The 20,978-nt window shown below is 39.1% G+C and overlaps 1 protein-coding gene across 1 annotated transcript in view; it reads right to left on the bottom strand.

Moving 5' to 3' along the window:
* Positions 1–1,287: 1,287 nt before the first annotated feature.
* LOC126925302 (low-density lipoprotein receptor-related protein 2) overlaps positions 1,288–20,978 on the bottom strand; it is a 38,144-nt gene continuing 18,453 nt past the window's right edge. The window contains exons 2-18 of the mRNA XM_050740683.1: positions 20,007–20,129; positions 18,955–19,086; positions 18,322–18,576; positions 17,792–18,046; positions 17,315–17,431; positions 9,048–17,246; positions 8,343–8,910; positions 8,022–8,265; positions 7,319–7,926; positions 6,782–7,074; positions 5,921–6,676; positions 5,522–5,776; positions 4,877–5,383; positions 4,311–4,687; positions 3,418–4,016; positions 3,215–3,314; positions 1,288–2,954 (exon numbers count right to left, since the gene is read on the bottom strand). Coding sequence (XP_050596640.1) covers positions 2,679–2,954; positions 3,215–3,314; positions 3,418–4,016; positions 4,311–4,687; positions 4,877–5,383; positions 5,522–5,776; positions 5,921–6,676; positions 6,782–7,074; positions 7,319–7,926; positions 8,022–8,265; positions 8,343–8,910; positions 9,048–17,246; positions 17,315–17,431; positions 17,792–18,046; positions 18,322–18,576; positions 18,955–19,086; positions 20,007–20,129 — 13,664 coding nt within the window. The 3' untranslated portion in view covers positions 1,288–2,678. The remainder of the gene's footprint in view (positions 2,955–3,214; positions 3,315–3,417; positions 4,017–4,310; positions 4,688–4,876; positions 5,384–5,521; positions 5,777–5,920; positions 6,677–6,781; positions 7,075–7,318; positions 7,927–8,021; positions 8,266–8,342; positions 8,911–9,047; positions 17,247–17,314; positions 17,432–17,791; positions 18,047–18,321; positions 18,577–18,954; positions 19,087–20,006; positions 20,130–20,978) is intronic.

The following is a 20,978-nucleotide window of genomic DNA, read 5'->3' as shown; positions in this document are numbered from 1 at the left end:
TTATTCACTTACAAATATTACTTTTACGATTATAAATGCAATGTAAATATGAGAATATAGAAGAATGTATTATATTTATTATGAATGCGAAATCATTTAAAAATATCTCATATATCGATTAACAGAACAAATTTCTTTAATTGTGATTTTTTATTGGATAAATTATACTTTAGGTAGTAAAGACTGATACATAATATAATTATAGAAAATAATGTACTCGATCTTTTTATGTTGCGTTTCAGAGCCGCATAAATTGATTCCATTTCAATTAAATACAAAATTGTGACTAATGTCTTTTTTACTTTAGAAAAATAAATGATACGCTCACAAATTACTGTATTTTTTAAACTAAAAGTATTTTATATTTTTGTATACTTTAATTATTGTATCTTTTGTAGCAAAGATACTATTATCTTTTTCTTAATTATATATTAATTTCATAATTAGATTAAGATTAATATTAGTTTTTGTACTTTTATTAAATTATCTGAAACATGAAATATATTATATTGTTTTCATTATAAAGAACATTATTCTTTATTGCTCCCTATCTTATCGTTTTAATGAAACCTACCTATAGATAAAAGGAATGCACAGTGGTATAATTCAATGTTTATTCTTGGACGGTACCTGTTTAATTGCTCGAACAATATATATATATACATACATATATATATATATTAACAATCATCGTATTTCGTCGGGTCGATACAAAAATACAGAAAATACTGATACAGTTAAAAATAATAATTAAAACATTCTGGAGCCCCGCCCAGGAGACAAAGTCGATTTCTGATGATGATGCGCATTAATTTACCCATACGCACATACATACATATACATACATATATATTTATATATATAATATTTATATATATAATATTTATATTTATATATATAGATTTCTTTATTTATATATAGTTTTATGTATAATCTGTAAAGAAGGTCAGTGCCGCTCATTTTCTTCGTTGATCTGTAAAACATATGTACAACGTTCGTTTTACATTACTTTAAAAAAAGAGAGAAAAAAAACATAATGATCGTACAGTAGAAACTTGATTAACTAGTCAGATCGTAGAACTTTCTAACCTAACCAACTAATTTTGCATTATTTAACTTTCACTTCTTCATTTAAAACTAATGATAAACTGGTAAATTTATGAAAGAAAAATCTGTTCTGTTATAATTTGCAAAAAAAAAAACATAACTAATCTTAACGTTGATAACAAAAAAATTTTGTTAATTGGTAGATGAATGTTGGTGAAGAAAAAGTCACTGACTAAGATGTAGATTTAACAGTCTCTATAATTTGATACGCAATATACAACAACAAAACTGGAGATTCTGAAATTACAAATCTTACAAAATACTTTCGATTTTTTCTATAATCGAGATTCTACTGTACCAAATAATAAATCTTTCAAAAAAGGAAGAAACAAAATGATACAAGATTTCTCTCTCACTCATGTTCGGTGACGCACAACAGAAAACGGGTACGCTTTGTACATTTAAATGATCACCTCGCATACTCGGGCCTAATTTGTAATTTTTACGATCACAGTTGCTACGGAAGAAAAACTGTACACTGACGTTCCCCGCGCATAGTCTAGAAAAATGTACAAACGCATATAACAACGCTTACATGCGGCCGAGAAAGCTGAAAAAGAGAAAACTTTTTCTCTCTTTTTTTTCATAACAGATTCGTCTCTCCTATCATTACGAAGAAAACGCATATTTTGTGAAATGACACGCTCGTCGAGGCCTGTCTTCTTTTTTTAACGTACAGTCCCTTAAGCGCCCGTTATAATTCACCTCGAGTTGTCTTCGAAGAAAAAATATGGAATGTTTTGCTTTCGTTATGGTACATGGACAACGTGATATTAATATTCTGCGATAATCGTATTTACAAGACTTACAAATCGCACCTAAGAGGACACAAACTCGTTACCCGTTGCACTTCAATCTCAATACATAAAATGCTAAAACATAATTCTTTTTTTTTTTCATTATGTTATAGAAGATTCGTGCAACTTATTTTTTATTTTTATCTGTTTTAATGTATTTTCGTTTATAGATAGACAAAGTTTTTGAGACAGAAGTGCCACAGATACGAGAGCATTCCTATATAGAAGCAGTGGCGTAGTCAGATGCACTTCTTTTTCTCTTTGAACTTTACTGTAAATAAGCTATAAGTTCAGTACCCTATAGTTCGATACAAGTAATTTAATCGCATTCCGTTCCAGAATTTTACAGTGATATACATTGCAAAAAGTCGTGTTGTACATACTCAGTCTTGTGCTCCATTAGAAATTGCCTTCGTTAAAGATAAATGTATATGATATGTGCACCTGGTGAAGATTAATAGATAGTTTGAAAAAGTAAACCCTATACCAATAATACAGTTCGGAACTCTGTTTAGATTTTTGAAAAGAATTATTAGTTATTACTAGTCTTAAACTTCAAAATAAACCGATGACGTGTTTATATAAATCTAACAAATAACAATTGCAACAAATTTGTGAATAGATCGATACGCCACATCATACAAACATTTGTCAAATTTCCTAAAAATCTCTAGATCGATTCTATCTTCCCATTACGTTATTCAAATGAGTCTGTTTGCTTTCCAAATCACCTGAAATTTCTAACTACGTCACTGCACCAAAGAGTTAAACTATCTAACACTCGGATTTATCTTCCTCAACCAACTGTTGTGTATCTTTCCCCGAGTCGATGGGTGTTGGGTCGAGCTCTCTCCTCTTCAGGTGCAATTGTGGTGGATCCTTGTGCTGGATGCTAGATGGTTTCATCTCAGCTGGCAATTCGTACATACTACTAGCGCCGGTACCATTTGTAGCGCCTGTTTCTGTGTTCACCGCGTCGTACATGGGGTTACTAAAATCCCTGTTCTTGTTACTTACGTCACCAAGGTTGTACTCCACATCCAGAGGTTCCTATCCAATAAATAAGATTTTTTATTAAGACAAATTACTCAATAATTATGGAGATGTGAAAGACATTTTCAAAAGTTTCATAATCCAAAATAATTCAGTCTTATGCCAGAAGAACATCGAAGCTATCAAAGAGGGATTTTAAGTGCTAAGAATTATTACAAAAAGATTTGGCTATTGTTTCCAGTTTTCAAATAATTTCAAAATCTATTTGAGTTATATCATTTTTGAAATATATGTGCAATATGAAAAATTGTATTTACCATTCTTTCGTGAGCAGGTACGCCAAATTCAACATTGCTTCCTTGCCTGAAGGATACACTCTGAGCACCAGTTAAACTGCCAAGACCTCCAGGTTTACCGCTGTAAAAATTACCAATGATGTTGGAATAATTTGTGCATGGGATGGATTATGAATTACAATAAGAGACTTTAAAGATAGAAACTTTGGAATAAAAGAACTTACAATGGTCGTTTCTTCAGCACCATAATAACAGCCGCAGCTCCAAGGAGGAGCAAGACAGAAACAACAATGGGTATAACGATGGCTGCAGTAGCATTGCTCGACCTAGCCCCTAACATAATTTCACAGAACTCTCCATGGAAGAGATTTGGACAATCGCACTGCAACTTGTCTTCGACTTCCTGGCATACTCCACCGTTTCTGCAAAGGCAGATTCTTGGTGCAGGAAGTGGTCTTTCATTAGTCGCGTCACAATGACGTTCGTTGGACCGCATCGTCTCTCTTTGTTGCAATGGACCAATACTGTCTGAGCACAGACAGCGATATCCACCAGGAATTGGGACACATAAATGGGTACACTGGTCCTCGTGGCAGGGATTTCTTAAAGAAATGTTGTATTTCTGTTGATGATACACCTTAACTCCTCCTGAATTAGGCAGGGGCTTGACTATGAGCTCTGGTACGCCTCTGCCAAATTTATCTTGTCGGAACAGTTCAGCGGACCTCCTGGTTACCCAATACAGATTGTTTTCAAATGTATCCAAAGATACTGGGTGTCTTAGGCTATCTCCTTTAAGGATAACTTTTCTGTTCGATCCATCCTGAAAAAAAGTGGCAATTCTTAAAATGAAGTGAATATTCCGGACCTAACTATTAAGTCACCTGAAAATTTCCAAACTTTTTGCTGTATTTAATTGCAATGCTACATAAATATTGCAAGTATTATACTACGTTACGTTGCCATATTACATATGATTATGTTTACAATAGCTTGCATTTCTTTTATTTAAAATAGTGACTTGCTGATTTTCTTTTGCTCAGTATATTTCAAAGACCAAATATAAAAATACAAAGGAGTAGAAAACTTTACAGAAATTGCATCAATTGGAACCTACCTGTTCAATAGATTCAATGGTGTTAAGCTTGCTGTCAGCCCAGTAAAGAACATGCTGCATAGAATAATCAATGGTAAGTGCAATAGGTTGTCCAATTCGATCATAAACCAGTTGTTTCCTTCTATCACCGTCCATCCAAGCGATTTCGATCTTGGGCTGGCTCCCAACGTCTGCCCAAATGGCTCGACCTAGTTCTGGGTCTACTACGATAGAGGTTGGTATTTCTAGACCGACTGTTATCAAACTTCGACGGTATCTACCATCTGCCTTAGAGACCATCACTCTTCCAAATAATGTTGCTCCTGAGGAATCGATTTCTGTCCAGTAGAGATTGCCGGAAATCCAGTCTACGGCCAAACTTGTCAGCCCTGACTCGCCTTCAATAAAGATAATAATATATCTTAAATTGATTGTATAGTATATCTATATGACCGCAATACCAATATAAGCACTATAGTACCATATATATATATATATAATAATAAATAACGTATTGAAAGTGTGTAAGTATTGACAGTGGAATATATCTTAATATAACAGCGTAAAATTATAAGCAAAGAAATTACTCTTTATATTGAGATCCTGGGCGTATCCAATCTTCACCTGTCCACCTTTAGCGTTCACCATGTACGACCTCTTAATGGAATTATCATAACCATCGATCCAGAATACATACTCCGACTTAGGATCGAAGTCCAGAGCCTGTACTCTCTTTTCATTGGCAATAACGTCAATTTCCTCTTTGCTATGAGGATCGTAGGCTCTAATTCCAGGACCATTGGCAAATAGGATCATCATATCAGTGTCTAGAGCTTTACAGACGCCACTGCGATTGTCAGACAGTTCAAATCCTTGCCTGCAGGAGCAGGAATATGTGCCATTTAGATTAGTGCAGAGCTGAGAACACTGGTGCTGGCCAGTAGCACATTCGTCGATATCTTCACAATGCTTCCGATCATCTTGCGCGATTATGTAACCGAGATAACAGGCACAGATGTATCCTGCATCAGTGATGTTGTGACAATAATGAGAACAGCCGCCTTTATTGCTTTCCAGACAGGGTTTATTGTGATCTATGAGAGAAATAAATGAATATTTGCTATTAATAACATTTTTAAACTTGCAATTTAGATAACATAAAACAACATAACATAAAATAACATTTAGATAACATAACACAAACATAATGTTAACGAAATTTTTACACTTACGACAACCAAGTTCGTCAGAGGAATCTCCGCAGTCGTCGGCAAAGTCACAAAGCTTCGACCGATCGATGCATTTCTTATTGGCACAAGTATACTCTGTTATGGCATCACATGGACGGATTCTGGATGCGCACATGGTCATATTGTTCTCGTCAGAACCATCACCACAATTGTCAATGCCATCACACAATTGATATTTAGTGATGCACTTATGATTGGCGCATTGGAATCTCCTAGTTGTATCGCATTTGAAGTTTGCTGTAAAACATGAAGTAACATGATTAAACTGAATTCTATGATTATGTTTAGGAAGGTATATCATCCTGATTGTTTATTAGAAGTTCAGAGGTAGAGTACTTTAAATATCATAGATATAAAAGACGAAGGAAATAAAAATCATACCACACATGCTAGCATTTTCATCAGAACCGTCACCACAATCATCGCTTCCATCACATATATCAGTAAGATAGACACAAAGGTTGTTATCACACTGAAATCTTGTTTGAGGACAGTATCTTCCTCCTGGATACTTTGGCGGACAGCCAATTTCGTCGCTCATGTCTCTACAATCACGTGTGCCATCACATCTTAGATATGATGCGATGCAGTGGCCACTTGCACACTGGAATGTATCTCCTTTGCACACGAATTCTTGACAGCCATTCTCGTCACTGTTATCGCCACAATCGTCTTCAGAATCGCATCTCCACCTGGAGGCAATGCACTTGCCATTGTCACATTTGAACTCAGATTCTGAACATTCTCTATAGCGATCCTTGCACATGGCTTCAGCTTCATCACTGCCATCCCCACAATCGTCAGCGAAATCGCAGAGCCATTGTTTAGGCACACACCTATTATTGGTGCATTTGAAGTCCATTTCAGGATCACACTTGGGACAATTCTCGGGAAGCTCGTCGGAACCATCGCGACAATCGTCTTTGCCATCACAGAACAGCCATTTAGGTATACAACGATAATTGGCATGACCTGGACAACGCTGCCAACCGGTGGTGCAATTTTTTTGACGACACATGTAGGCTGGTTCGTCGCTATCGTCGCCACAGTCATTGTCAGAATCGCACATCCATACTTTCTGAATACATCTGCCATTCTTGCAAGTGAATTCTGTGCTTGGATCGCATGGTCGATTGTCTGCAATGGTAAGACAAAAGTGTTAACTATTTGATGACCTCCATGTAATATATATATATAGTTAGTTATAACTGGTTCTAATAGCATTTGGAGAATAAGACTTACGACAAATAGCGGGGTCTTCGTCACTGCCATCCTTGCAATCAGCATCCCCATCGCACTTCCAAGACTCGTGAATGCAACGACCATTGGATTTGCACTTGAATTCCAACTCGCCACATTCTAAGTTACAGTTGGCTTCATCACTCTTATCTCCACAGTCGTCAGCACCGTCACAGACAGCTACACTGGGTCTACAGTTACCATTCGCGCACTGGAAAACGCTAGGTCGACACACTCGTGCTACACAACTGGTGGGTTCATCCGAACCATCTTTGCAATCCTTTTCACCGTCACACCTTTAAAATAATTAACTTTGTCATTAATTCATGAATGCATGATGTTTCCAAATATAATAGTATATGTCTAAATTGCCAAATGTTTGCCATAAAAACATAGAAAAATAATTTTATAAATCTATTTCATTCTTTTGTATTTTTTACTTGGGAACAGAAACTATAGTTAATTAACAATTAATTTTAATTTTAATTGTTGTAATTAAAATTTTTAAAAATAAGACTACTAGATTTGTTTCATACTCACATCCAATACCACGGAATGCATTTTTCATCCGGAGGACCACATCTGTGCTGACCAGCAGTGCAATTAGCTCGACATGTCTTTCCATCTTTGTTTAAGATAAACTGATTCGGGCAATTGCATTTGTATGACGTGACACCAGGTTGACCGTATCCTTCTAATAGATAGGAACTTGCGGGTGGTGAAATTAGACACAAGTGAGAGCAACCACCATTATTCTCAATGCATGGATTGTTATAAGGCAGTTGTCTCAGAGGGTGGTACGCGTGGATATCGTATGGTCTGTGAGTGGTATTTCTAAGGACTCGCAAATTAGCTCCGGAAAATTTGTCTGCTCTGCTGATTGCCTTTAGGTTCCAGTCAGTCCAGAAGATGAAGTCATCGAATACAGTAATGGCAAAGACATGAGGTACTGCAGACCCGGAAAGAACTTTCCGCCTATTATGACCTTCCAAGTCAGCAAATGCAATGTAATCTAGATGAGCATCTGCATAAAAGATTCTATCGGTGAAGTAATCGATGGTCAGAGCGTTAGGCCAAGCTATATCATCCTCCCAAGTGAGAATTCTTGTGAAGTTACTGCCGTCCATTCCCATTTTGCCTATGTAAGCCTTAAAATTAGAGGAATTATTTTGTTAAGTGTAATATTTCATAGGCTTCATTTATATTTTGTAATTGAAACTGATTTAAAATTAATGAAAATCACCTGAAGGTGCCATGAAGTGAAGTACAGGTATCCTGTGCCAGGATGAACAACAATAGCACGTGGGTCAGCTATGCCAGTTAACAGAGTCTTCCTGTTGGTGCCATTAAGCTCAGCAACATCCAAGTGTTTAGCATGGCGGTCAAGCCAGTACAGTTTCTTGCCTACCCAGTCAATTGCTATTCCTTCCAAACCAAGACTATCGTGTCTAATGATTGCTTCTTTCTCTCCTCCTGCAATAGGTGCTCTGCAAAAAAATATCACATAAAGAGATTAGAGAATTATTCTGATCACTTTTTAAATAATATAGCTTCGTGAATTTACCTGAAAATTGTTTTAGCAGTAACATCACAGAAGTAGAGCATTTGTTCAGCGTAATCAGCATCCAGAGCAACAACATTGATAAGATCTTGATGCATCAGGCTATAGTTGGAAGCATCAATAGACATATTTCTAACATAATACTTGTTTGTGAAGACAATCCAAGGTATGATGTTGTCTCTTCTCTTGCAAGTATGCTCGTCAGCAGCACGTTCATACCAATAATGGTTACACTTGCAGTAAAAGCTCCCTGGTGTATTTTGACACTGCTGGCTACAAACTTGTGGCGTCTCCATACATTCGTCTATGTCTTCACAGGCTTTTCCGTCTTCCAAGAGTCTGTAACCTGGATTACATTCACAATAGTAACTCGTTGGCGTGTCGATACATTTGTGAGCACATTGATTCATTTCCACAACAGCACATTCATCTATGTTACAGTGAGCAGGTTCGTCACTCTCGTCTGCACAATCGGGTTCCTTATTGCAGACTAATTGCGCGTCGATACAGTTCCCATTTGCACACATGAAGTCCTTTGGGTTTGGACAGGTCATGCTCTTCGTCTTTGGTGCTATAAATGGAAGAAGAAATAATTTAATATTTAACATTTTGTAAATAAAGTCAACGTATTAGTATCTTTGTAGGTTAATTTATTTCTTAAAGTGAAATCTTATTTTATGAACTATACGATAATATTATATCACTTACGACATCCATCTTCGTCGGAATGATCACCACAATCGTCCTGACCATCGCAATGAAACTGCTTCCTGATACACTTAAAGTTATGACAAGTGAACTCTTGGCTAGTGCAAGGCTTGTATCTGGAGTTACAGAACTTTCCTTCATCGCTACCATCACCACAGTCATTGTCATGATCACACAACCAATTCTTATTCAAGCAACGACCATTGTCACATGTGAATTGATTCTCAGCACAAGGTGTTGGAGTGGGACAGTGGTGCAAAGTCACATTTTCATCAGCTCCATCTACACAATCTGGGTCCCCATCACACAGCCACTTCTTTGGGATACACTGTGCCCTGTTCCACAGCTTATTCGCAGTACAGGTAAATTCGGTCTCCTCGTCACACTTTCTCTCATTGCATTGGTGACGTTCATCCTCATCAGATCTATCTAAACAATCATTATCCCCATCACAGATGTAGATTCTAGGTATACAATTGCCATTATCACAAGTGAACAGATCTCCAAAGCAGGTTCTGCCTTCTGATTGACAATAACCAGGTGGTTCATCACTGCCATCCAGACAGTCATCGTCTCCGTCACAGTACCAAGTAGCTGGAATGCATCTATGGTTGGGACACCTGAAGGAGCTTTGGGGACAAGTTCTCTGAGCACAGTGCAGTGGATTTTCATCGCTATTATCCCCACAATCGTTATCCCCATCGCAAAGCCAATACGGCTCCACACATATATTAGTTTTCTCACATTTCAGGTGGTTAGGAGGACACGTGGTATTCCTAGGACAGCGTTCATGGGTCTCATCCGAAGTGACGTTGTCCTTACAGTCGTTAACGCCATTGCAGACCTGTGATTGTGGGATACAACGATAGTTGGCGCAAGTGAACTCTCCAGGAGCGCAAGGAGGATACACACAGCCCTCTTCATCGCTACCATCGCGACAGTCATTCTCGTGGTCACATTTCCAGGTTCTGAAGATGCACCTGCCATTGTTACACCTGAACTCATTGGGACTGCACGAGTGATAAGAACAATAGTTGGTATCTTCGTCAGAACCATCACCGCAGTCGTCATCACCATCACACGCCCACATTCTTGAAATGCAGCGGCCATTTCTACAGGCAAACTTACTGGAGTCACAGGTTACGTTCTTAGGAACACACATTCTGTCCTCGTTCACCAGTCTACTGTTATCGTCACACTTACATTCTGCTGAGCCGTTTATTCCTGGATGACAAGACTGATCACAGCCACCGTTTGAAATATTACAAGGATTTACCTTGCACTGTTGCCTAGCTGCTGAGTAGATATGCAAGTCTCTAGGCGAATCCTCCAAACGTTTCACCAATTCTACCTTATTCGCACCAGTGTGTTTCTCAGCCCGATATACGCCTCTTAGCTGAAGATCCGTCCAGAAAATGTACTCTCCGAAGACTGTTATAGCAAATGGGTATATCGTAGCAGAGACCAAGATCTGACGATTGTTTCCATCCAACTCTGAGCGTTCTATCTTCTCCCTAACTGCATCCGTCCAATAGAGCATACGATCTTCATAATCGATTGCCAAGCCACTGGGTTGAGAAAGATCTTTATCTATGATAGCTTTCTTCAAAGAACCTGCCATGGTGGTCCTGAAAATTTTCCCAGATGTTCCAAAGCGACCCCAGTCAGTAAAGTACAAAGATCCATTACAAGGATCGACTACTATGGCTCTAGGTCTATCCACTCTGGCAATCATCACAAGATTCGACCCATCCAGATCCATTGCGTATATACTATTGTTGGAGGAGTCTGTCCAGTAAACTTTTTTTTGCGTCCAGTCATAAGAAATGCCCTCAGGATTGATTCCTTTGCTGATCAACGTGTGAATCTCAGAGGAGGAAGGATTATCTGCCTGCATCCAAGCTATCTTGGCCCAAGGCCTGATCTGGGTAAACAATAGCTTCTTATCCCGATAGTCAAAGTCCACGCCTACTACGTTGGTCAGATTTCCAATCGAGTTAAATGGTACGCTAGTATTCTGTGGGTCCAGACCAATGGCTCTAATTTCTGTCCTCGTGGCGAACACCAGATATTCCTCCATATTCTCGCAGTTCTTACCATCCGCCGCTAGCTTACCAACCGCACATTCACACTTAAAAGGAACTGTACTTTCTTTAGGCATAGCAAAGCAGAGTTGCGCACAGTCTGCGTTTCCCTCTGACGAACAGGGATTCATTGGATCTGGTGGTTGACTTTTTTGATCGAACATGACAATATCTCTCAATTTGGGAAGATTTGACCTCACAATCGTTGGCATACTAAAGTCACTTTGTTTACTAGCCTTGAACACTGTGGCTAGATTTCTATCCACCCAATAGACATAGTCGCCATAAATGGCTACACCCATGGGATTGGGTAAGTTTCGCCTGATAATTTGACGGCTTCCTCCGGTGTAAGAGACTTTTTGAATGGTGTCTTGTTTAGAGTCTACCCAATAGACATCGTGTGTATCAGGATCGATTGTTATGTCACGTGGAGTACTGATACCAGAAGTAACTATAGGTGTCCAGTTGCTTCCATCTAGATAAGCCTTGCCTAATCGTGGGTACTGCCCATAGTCTATCCAATAGAGATACTTTTTAATGGGATTCACAGCTAATTCCCTAGGGGAATCTGTGGTCTTCTTTACCAATACTTTCCTGTTGCTACCATCTAGCTTGCAAACCTCTACATAATTGTCATGAGGGAACACGTTGGTGAAATACATATTACCAGCTACCCAGTCAATAGCGAGACCTCTAATGCCATTTGAACCTATTCCTTGTTTTACAACGTGTTGCAACTCAGTGCCATTTGGTCTAACGCGAAATATTCCATTCCACATTCCACGATTGAATTCTACCCAGTAAATCCAATTGCCAGCACTGTAGACATCTACATGGAGGATATGGTGACCCACTCCGGCGATTGGTACCATTGCTTCCTTCGCGTCTTTCAGGCTGTACCCTCTGGCAACATCCAGTTGGGTAACCACTGCGAAGCTCTTGAAGGGTTCACAGGAAGTGTCGTTAACTTTACGGTATTCCATGCCACAAGCACAGACCCTGGTGCCTCCAGAAGCTGGAAGACAGATTTGTTCACAACCGCCATTCCTTATAAAACATGGATGATCTCCAGTGACGCGTTTCTTGTAAATTGTCAAAGTTTTCAACTCAGAGTCGTTGTCGATTATTGTAGTAGGATTACTTCCACCAGGTAGGTCTACTCTTTCTATTTTATCGTAACTAGGATCAAGAAGGTATAGCTTATTGTCGTGAACAGCAAGTGCTTTCGGCAATGCTATGTTCTCCGACACAATGGTTCTCAGATTTCGTCCATCCGTTGAGATTGCCGTAATTCTGGCTGGGTATAGTGAACTGAAGTAAATAGTCTTGCTAGGTATATCGATCGTGATAGCCTCTGGTCTTCCTACATTATCCACCAAGATGATAGGGTTCGTACCGTCCATGTTTACCCTTCCGATCTTCATCGGGATACCAAAGCTACCATCATCTACCCAAAATATGTGTCCTTCAAGAGGGTCAACGCACATAGCCTTTGGCTTCGCTACAGACGTCTTATTGCCATCATTGACCAGTACTATCGTTCTATACCTGATCTTACCATCTACTTTTATGGCCTCTATATTGGAAGCATATTTGTTTCCGATGAACAAATTTCTTCCTAACCAATCGAACGCCATCGCAGATGGCGCTCCAACGATTCCACTCTCGCCAGTAGGATTGGGAAACTCTGTTCTGTTGCCACCATTATAAGGAGTCGTGTAAATAGTACCATTCTCATCGTCGTCATCCTTAGTTTGTAACCAATATATCATTCTTTCCTTTCTGTCGTAGTCTATAAATTTACCTCCTTCGACTCCAACAACAGGAGTTATGTAACCAGTCTTAGTACTTCCTGGTATCAGAGAGACGTCCACAATTTGAGAACCTCGTAGGACCATCAAATAAGGCATTTCCTCTTCCGTACATTGTCCATTGTACTGTAACTTGAATCCAACTTGGCATTTACACGTGTATCCTTGCGGGTTGGTTGGAGATAACAGACATAAGTGAGCACAGGTGGCGTTTGCGCAAGGATTCGGAGTGATGGGCTGCAGTGCGGGATGATTTACATGTATCGACAAAGGCTGAGATATTAAGTGAGATACTACTGTTTGATTCACACCGTAGAACTTGTGAGCTGATAATACCCTGTTCAACTGTCTATCTGTCCAATACATGGTATCCTCGAATAAGGTTAAAGAATGAGGATGCAACAAATAATGGGACCCAGCCAGTACTTGAATCCTTTTAGTTCCATCATAAAGACAAGTGTCGATGAAATCAAACTTACTGTCAGCAAAATATATTCGTTTGTTTGCTATGTCCAAAGCAAGACCATTTGGCCAATAAATCTTGGTATTAATAATGGTTGATCTATTGGTACCATCCATACCAATTCTTTCAATTCGAGGATTTTCTCCCCAGTCTGTCCAGAAGAGCCATCTTGCTCCAGGACTAGGATCCAGGCACATTCCTCTGGGTTGAGTAATGTTTTCTTTTACTAATATCATTCTATTTGTACCTGTTTCCTTGACTACTTCAATGGTGTTCAATTTAGAATCCAACCAATATAGGTTTTGACCTATCCAATCATATGCAAGACCTTCCACCAAATCCAACCCGGTTGAAATCACATCCACAGGATCGCTATTTCTGTCCAATCTAGATATTTTCTTTAATTTCATGTCTGACCAGAAAATGGTGCCTGTGTGCATATTACTAGCAGTTGCAACAACGTTCTCCACGTTGATCGGCACTCTTTCTAATGCTTGCTCTTGTAGATCAGCCACAAGAATAGTATGCCTGTTAGATATGATCAGGAATGCAGCACTGCGATTGAACGCCTTGCAAGTATGCTTATCTTTCTCTAAAGTATATCCGTCAACACAGCCACAATAGTAGCCACGTTTGATGTTAACGCAGGTTTGAGAGCAGCGTCCTGGAGGCTCACATTCGTTTACATCCTGACAATCATAGCCATCCTTGCCAAGCTCTTGTCCTGGAGGACACGTGCATTGCTTTCCAAGAGGTGTCTGGATGCAATGGTAGCTGCAGTAAGCCCCTCTGCACTCCTCGAAATCGCATGCTGGACCCTCATCCGCGCCATTAGGGCAGTCAAACTTGCCATCACAGACGCTGCTTATATTCACGCATCTGTCAGTCACGTTTGGACATTTCCATTGCTGCGAGTCGCATTTAAATTCAGGCGCAGTGCAAGCATGCAATTCAGTGTCTTCGTCAGATCCATCCCCACAATCGTCTTTGCCATCACAGATATACGCCTTGAACACACATTTCTCGTTACGACACTTGAAAAAACCTGGCTGACAGCCAACCTGGCCGCAAGAGGCCGGCTCGTCAGATATATCTGGACAATCTGCAGTCCCGTCACAGTACCAGCTTCTTGGAATGCAAATCGCTGAGCTAACACACTGGAATTGTTTGTCGGTGTTACATTGATCCGGTGCTAGGGATGGACAACCTACTTCGTCACTACCGTCGTTGCAATCCGATATGCCATCACATTTGTAAGAGTCAAGAACACACATCTTTTGGTCAGCACACGTGAACTGAGTACTTAAACAAGTGACTGGTGGACAATCCATCTCATCCTGCTGGTCGAAACAGTCATTGTCACCATCACAGACCCAAGATCGTGGAATGCAATGTCCCGATCTTGGACATGTGAACTGGAAGTAGGAACAAGTCTTCGCCACACAGAATTCTCCCTCGTCAGAACTGTCTCCGCAATCATTTTCAGAGTCACACTTCCAGGTATTGGGTATGCATCTATTGTTATCACAGGCGAATTGATTAGCACTGCAAGTTACATTTGGACAATCAGCTTCATCACTGTAATCCCCACAATCGTTCTCAGCATCGCAACGGAAGCTCATGGGAACACATTTACCCGATTTGCATTGAAATTCGTTAGGAGCACAGGTCGGTTTGGTGCAATTTCGCTCGTCGCTGTTGTCCAGACAGTCGTTCTCACCATCACAGACCCAGGCGTGTGCCACGCACCTTTGGTTAGCGCAGGTGAAGTCCCAAGTATTAGGACAGGCTTCTAGAGGTGGTTCAGCTTCCGGATCAGGTGCACAGGTCTTGCCATTCGCTTGAATACGTTCACCGTAAGGGCAGCCACAGACTCTGGTTAACCTAGCAGTTCCGTATCTGTTGGTATTGTTTTGGGGAATAGCGAAGCACAATTTTTCACATCCCCCATTATCGACAGAACAAGGGTGATCCGGTAGAGAAGTCTGAATGTCACGACTGTAAACTTTTACTCCATAAAGCCTGTTTGTTTCAGGTTGACGTACGAGAATGGTTTCTTGCTCCCCAGTTTCCTTATGAAGTCGAATAATGGCATCCAATCGCCAGTCGGTAATGTACATCCACTGTTCATGAATAGCCATAGAGAAGGGATGTCTGATCAGTCTAGAGTTAACTGTTTGCACATCAGTACCATTCAGATTGGAATGTTGCACGTGATCTAGAAGAGCATCGCACCAGTACAATCTGTCTTTCGCGAAATCAATGGCCAAGCCATTGGGCCAGCCCAAGGTTAAGTTTTTGAAAACCACTAAGTTGGAACCATCGGTATAAGCTCTACTGATGTTCGCAGGTCTATCCCACTCAGAGAAGAAGATATATCCCTGGTTAGGATGAATAACAATAGCCCTCGGTCGTTTCAAATTCTTTAGCAATGTTCTGCGGTAAGTGACGTTCCTGGTGCTCAAGACATTCAGTGTTCCTTTTCTGGAATCGATATAGTACAGATTCTTGGCAGCCCAATCAACTGCTAAACCTTCCACGCCTTCGTTCTGACTAGCTAACACAACATCCCGGCCTGTACCACTTTGGCGAACTCGATAAATCACATCTTGCAAAACGTCACTGTAATAGATGTACTGATCATGCGCGTCATAATCGAGACCAACGAATCTGGCTCTCCTAGAAACTACAGGCGAAATAGCATCACTGAATCCTTCCATTACAGGATCTAAAACTCTGCCTTTAATAAATCTTTGCTGTGAGTACATTAAGAACTCCTGGACCAAATTACAATTCCTCTGATCACTGGATAATCTCCAGCCTATATCACAAGCGCATCGATAGCCTAATCTGTTTTCTTGATCGCTAGCCGCAGTTACTATACACATATGTTGACAGCCACCATTGTTATTCCCGCAAGGATTGGAAACCGTTGGCTGAGTCAAAGGATGCAGAGCCTTTATAGCCTTTGCATCCCTCATTTTGTAGACGGTGTGAATAGTATCACTATCTGTTTTTTCTACGCTCATGATAGCTTGCTTCGTGCCATCTGTCCAGTAAATTTTATTCTCAAAGAGAGTCAGTCTCGTTGGAGACGGTGTCTGTTGCCCCCTAAGTACCATCACTCTGTTTCTGCCAAAATAATCGGCAGTCTCGATATAATCAAGTTGAGAATCACACCAGAAGATTCTTCGAGCAATTACATCCACGGCAATGCCGGATACTTTGTACGCTGCCTCAAAGACAATTGGGAAATCTGCGGTTCCGTCCATGTTTGCCCTTAGAACTTGTTTGTTATCGGCTATGAACATCAAGCCTACTGTGGGGTCCAGACCAATATCCGCTGGATTAGTCAGATTGGAACTTAGTGCGATTCCATGAAATCTTCCATCTAACTCCAGAACATCAATCTTTTGGACTACAGAATCTACTACGTATAATTTCTCTCCTATCCAATCCACCGCGATGGCGACTGGTCCCCATGAACTCGTCAAGTATATAGCAACTCTGGAGCTGGAACCTTCCCCATTTAAGGGTTCTGAATGCACTTTCTTGGTCTTCACATCGCTCCAAAAGAGTAAGTCCCTGGAATAGAAGTAATCCACTCCGCTAGCTCCAGTTGTGTTGACGACAATAGTTCTATCTTCAGCACTAGAAGACATTCTCCAAACTGCTCTTTCTTGAGCAACTAACAGTTCCAGTTTCACACCAGGATGTTGCTGGGCTCGACACTTGTTGCGTGCCTGCAACGTGAAGCCTGGAGCACAACTGCAGGTGTAGGAACCTTCTGTGTTCTGGCATAATTGCTCACAGAAGCCCCATTCTGAACACTCGTCACGATCTACAGTGAAATGGCTATAAGAAGCTTGTCTAACTTTCTTGTTCATTTACAGAAAGATATTGATGTACCTATGCAAGTCGTTGAATCATTCGCGAGAACCCAGCCTGGAGGACAATAGCACACTCCTCCTGTGGGAGATGCTCGACATTTGTATCGACACAATAATGAAGTGCATATAACTGATGCTGTAAACAAAGAAAGCAAACAGTTATGGAGTTTCCATTTTCAATTAAATCTTTAGTATGTTGAGAAAAAAGTCCAATGAAAAGGTAGAGTTGTACCTGATCTGAAGATCCATATTTTAGCGTACCAATTAAAACAGAAAAGGAAATAGATATTTTTATCCAAAAACTCATTACAGTGTAACTCATAAGTTTTACACAGAATAACACAGCACATGTGAAATTCTTTTTATTGATTCCATTGATTATATTGGAAATAACCAGACTTTTCTTGCCTATGTTACCATGTGTTCCATTTACAAGCTCCACGTAATATTTGATAAATATTACCAACGACTTCTATAAAGGATATATAACACTTACAACAAGTAGCTTCTTCGTCTGCTTTATCTTCACAATCAGACTTCCCATCACAAATTTGAGACCGATCTATGCAAAGTGGTTTCCCGTCAGGCGATCCCCTAGGACATACGAATTTGTTTGGAGGACAGGCGGTCGTGGTACATGACTTTTCATCTGATCCATCGTGGCAGTCCTTGTAACCGTCACAGACGTAGGATCTTGGTATGCAAAGTGAATTCGCGCAACGGAACTGGTTGATTGCACAAGGTTGGAAGTCTGAAAGTACCAAACTCTAATAATTCTGCGGTGATTCCCTTGGAATATAATAAATCCCTAATTTCACCAAACTTCTAGTCATAAAAGATTCTAAACATAACATTTTCTCTATACACGAAAAATCATTAAAAATAGAAAACTTTTGAACTAGAAACGTTATTAGTCACAAATTTTTATATACAAAAAATCTCTAGATCTAAAAGATTCTTAAATACAAAAGAAATCCCAGCTTGAAAAATTGTACGTCTAAAGTAAGATAGAAAAATGAAACATACTGCATCCCTCCTCGTCACTATTATCTCCACAGTCGTCCTTGTAATTACATCTAGCTGATTGTTCAATGCAACGCTGCGTGGAATTACACCTGAACTGATCCAACCTACAGGCTGGCTTCGCATTGTTCTCGCATTTCTCCTCATCCCGACCGTTTCGACAGTCTAGGTAGCCGTCACATTTTTTCTCTTTTGGAATGCAAAGCTCTGGTGTCGAACCACCGCACCGGAAGTCATCCGGTTGGCATTTCCTGTAATCTTTTCAACGTTTCTAATTAGTAATCTGACTTAGCAATTTTTCTAATCATTTATATGACAGTACGATCAAGTTTTAGAATATTTTTTCTCATTTTTTCTTTCCCTCATATTTTTATGCGCAATCTAGCGATCAAATGAAGCTACATTATCATGCACGTGGTGGTAACGTGCTGATATGTATCTTCTATCATTAAATGTGATTCTATTATATGACTCTATTTGTGCTACATAAGAATTTTATTACTTTTACCTTGAGGAAAACAAAATTATGTAATTTAAACAATTAAAAGTTAATTATGCATTATTTTCGTTACTCTTGCTGGTAATATATATTATATCTTTGTATTGAATAATTTTTATAAGTAAACAAATACTCACTGCAACCAGCTTCATCAGTCCCATCAACGCAGTCAACAGTCATGTCACATCTTTGATGGGGAGGTATACAGTAAGTCTTGTTGAAAATGTATTGACCACATGTGATCTGTCCGGCTTCACAGTCTGGTGGTGCTGCAAACAAATTCGTCGATCAGTCATTTTCCAATTATCCATCATTTTCGAATATATCAATAACTTTTTGACTAGTGTTTCTCATGAATTTGCTAATTAATAGTAATTATATCATTGCCATGCTGATGTCTTCTTCAGTTATTTGCACACTGCAAAAGGCACAAAGATAAAACTGATCTAATGTATTGTTATCTGAATGCCATATATTATATGCAGCTTGATTGTTAAGTATCATCATGCTAGTTGAATTGGTAATATTAGCAGAGTCTCAAGAACGAAAAGAAATTGCAGAATCACTTTCTTGAAACATCTAGTAGCGATAGTTCTAATGAGGAGACACTTATTATGAAAAGTTTTATTTTTTGCTTTTCTATCATACAAAATTTGAAAATATGTTTCTCATACTTTGAAGCACTACAAATATCGGACGACTTGCAAATTTCCATTCTGAGAAATAATTATAAATTAAATTATATTAAATTTGATATAAAGGAAGTAGTAGTCTATTTGTTTGCCTACCAGTATATATTAGCAGCAATAAAATTAACTAATCGTCAATTTATAGATTATATAATCCTATATATAACGCTTAGATTACTATGAACAAACTAGTGATTAAAAATCCAAGCACAAAACAGAATCATGAATTATATAAGAATATCGAATATAATAGCAATTTTTCATTGAACGTACTTTTTTCTTCAAGTAGCGCCGGAAATGCGCCAAAGAGGATTCGAATCTTCCTCCCGGAAGCGTCAAAATACCGGATGTACCAGTACTACAATTTTTACATTGAATTTAACCGGACGCGGATTTTACAAGCAACAATTTCAATCTTTCCAAACTAGTTTTAAAAATGCTGGAAATAATTAAAAGAAATCAGCTTTGTCGAATTTTGTGTAGATGTAGCAAATACTTACTGCACGATTGAAATTCATCTTCTGCACTTTCGCAATCTTTTTGATAATTGCAGACTAAAGTGCTTGGTATGCAGGTGCCGTCCATGCATCTAAAGCTATTGATGCCACAGCCGCTACCATCAGCTATTGAAAACAAGAAAAGAACAATTATTATTAACCTAAAGACAAATGAAAACAAAAATAGTTCTAGGTAATCATGCAGTTTGCTGATTTTTCTTAATTTCGAATTTGTTCATTTTCATTTTTCTAATATCTATCCAATGTTCTCTTCAGTTTAATTTTCGGCGCTAAAAAAAAAATCCCTAGTCCTCTATAGGCTATCGTTCAATGGAAAATTCATTGGTGTAATAAATAATTTGGGTGTTGATATATTATTGGTTAATTTATAACGGGGAGGTCGTTAGGAATATACAAATTATTTCTAATCTAAAAGTAACGAATTATAGCAAAATAGGAATACTCATGACTTAATAACATGATGTATCAGTAGCGTGATGGGTGAAAGGTTCAATGGATGATGGCAGCTCCATCTCGAGATATATCGAAGTTCCCGCGCGAACGAAACGAGTCCCTTTCGAGGAATCGAAAAATTCCTTCTCTTTTTCCGCATTTCGTCCCGCGAGAACAGGATGATCAAAATTATAGCGTTGGATTCCTGGATAAACCTGTTTCCATAGATTCATAGATAAGATATGATCTATGGATCTAGATTCTGAACGAAATAAAAGGCCTTTGATACTATGTAATTATACTTCGTAATGAATGTATTCCGCACGAAGTGAAGGAAGTAATCTAGCATAATATTATAAATTAGAGTACATGCTCTCTTTAACTAGAAATAACCAAAAACATAACCAAGAAGTTGAAAAATTTTGTAAACGTAACATTACATGCCACAAATGTTTCAAATATCTCAGCGAAGATATAATTTTATCAATGAAACTGTCTAATATTCTCGTTAATTTGAAATAG

The sequence above is a fragment of the Bombus affinis genome, chromosome 16 (genome assembly GCF_024516045.1).
Source record: "Bombus affinis isolate iyBomAffi1 chromosome 16, iyBomAffi1.2, whole genome shotgun sequence".
NCBI classification, from domain to species: Eukaryota; Metazoa; Arthropoda; class Insecta; order Hymenoptera; family Apidae; genus Bombus; species Bombus affinis.
Note: the sequence above shows the minus strand (reverse complement) of the source record. Positions and strands in the feature narration are given on the sequence as shown.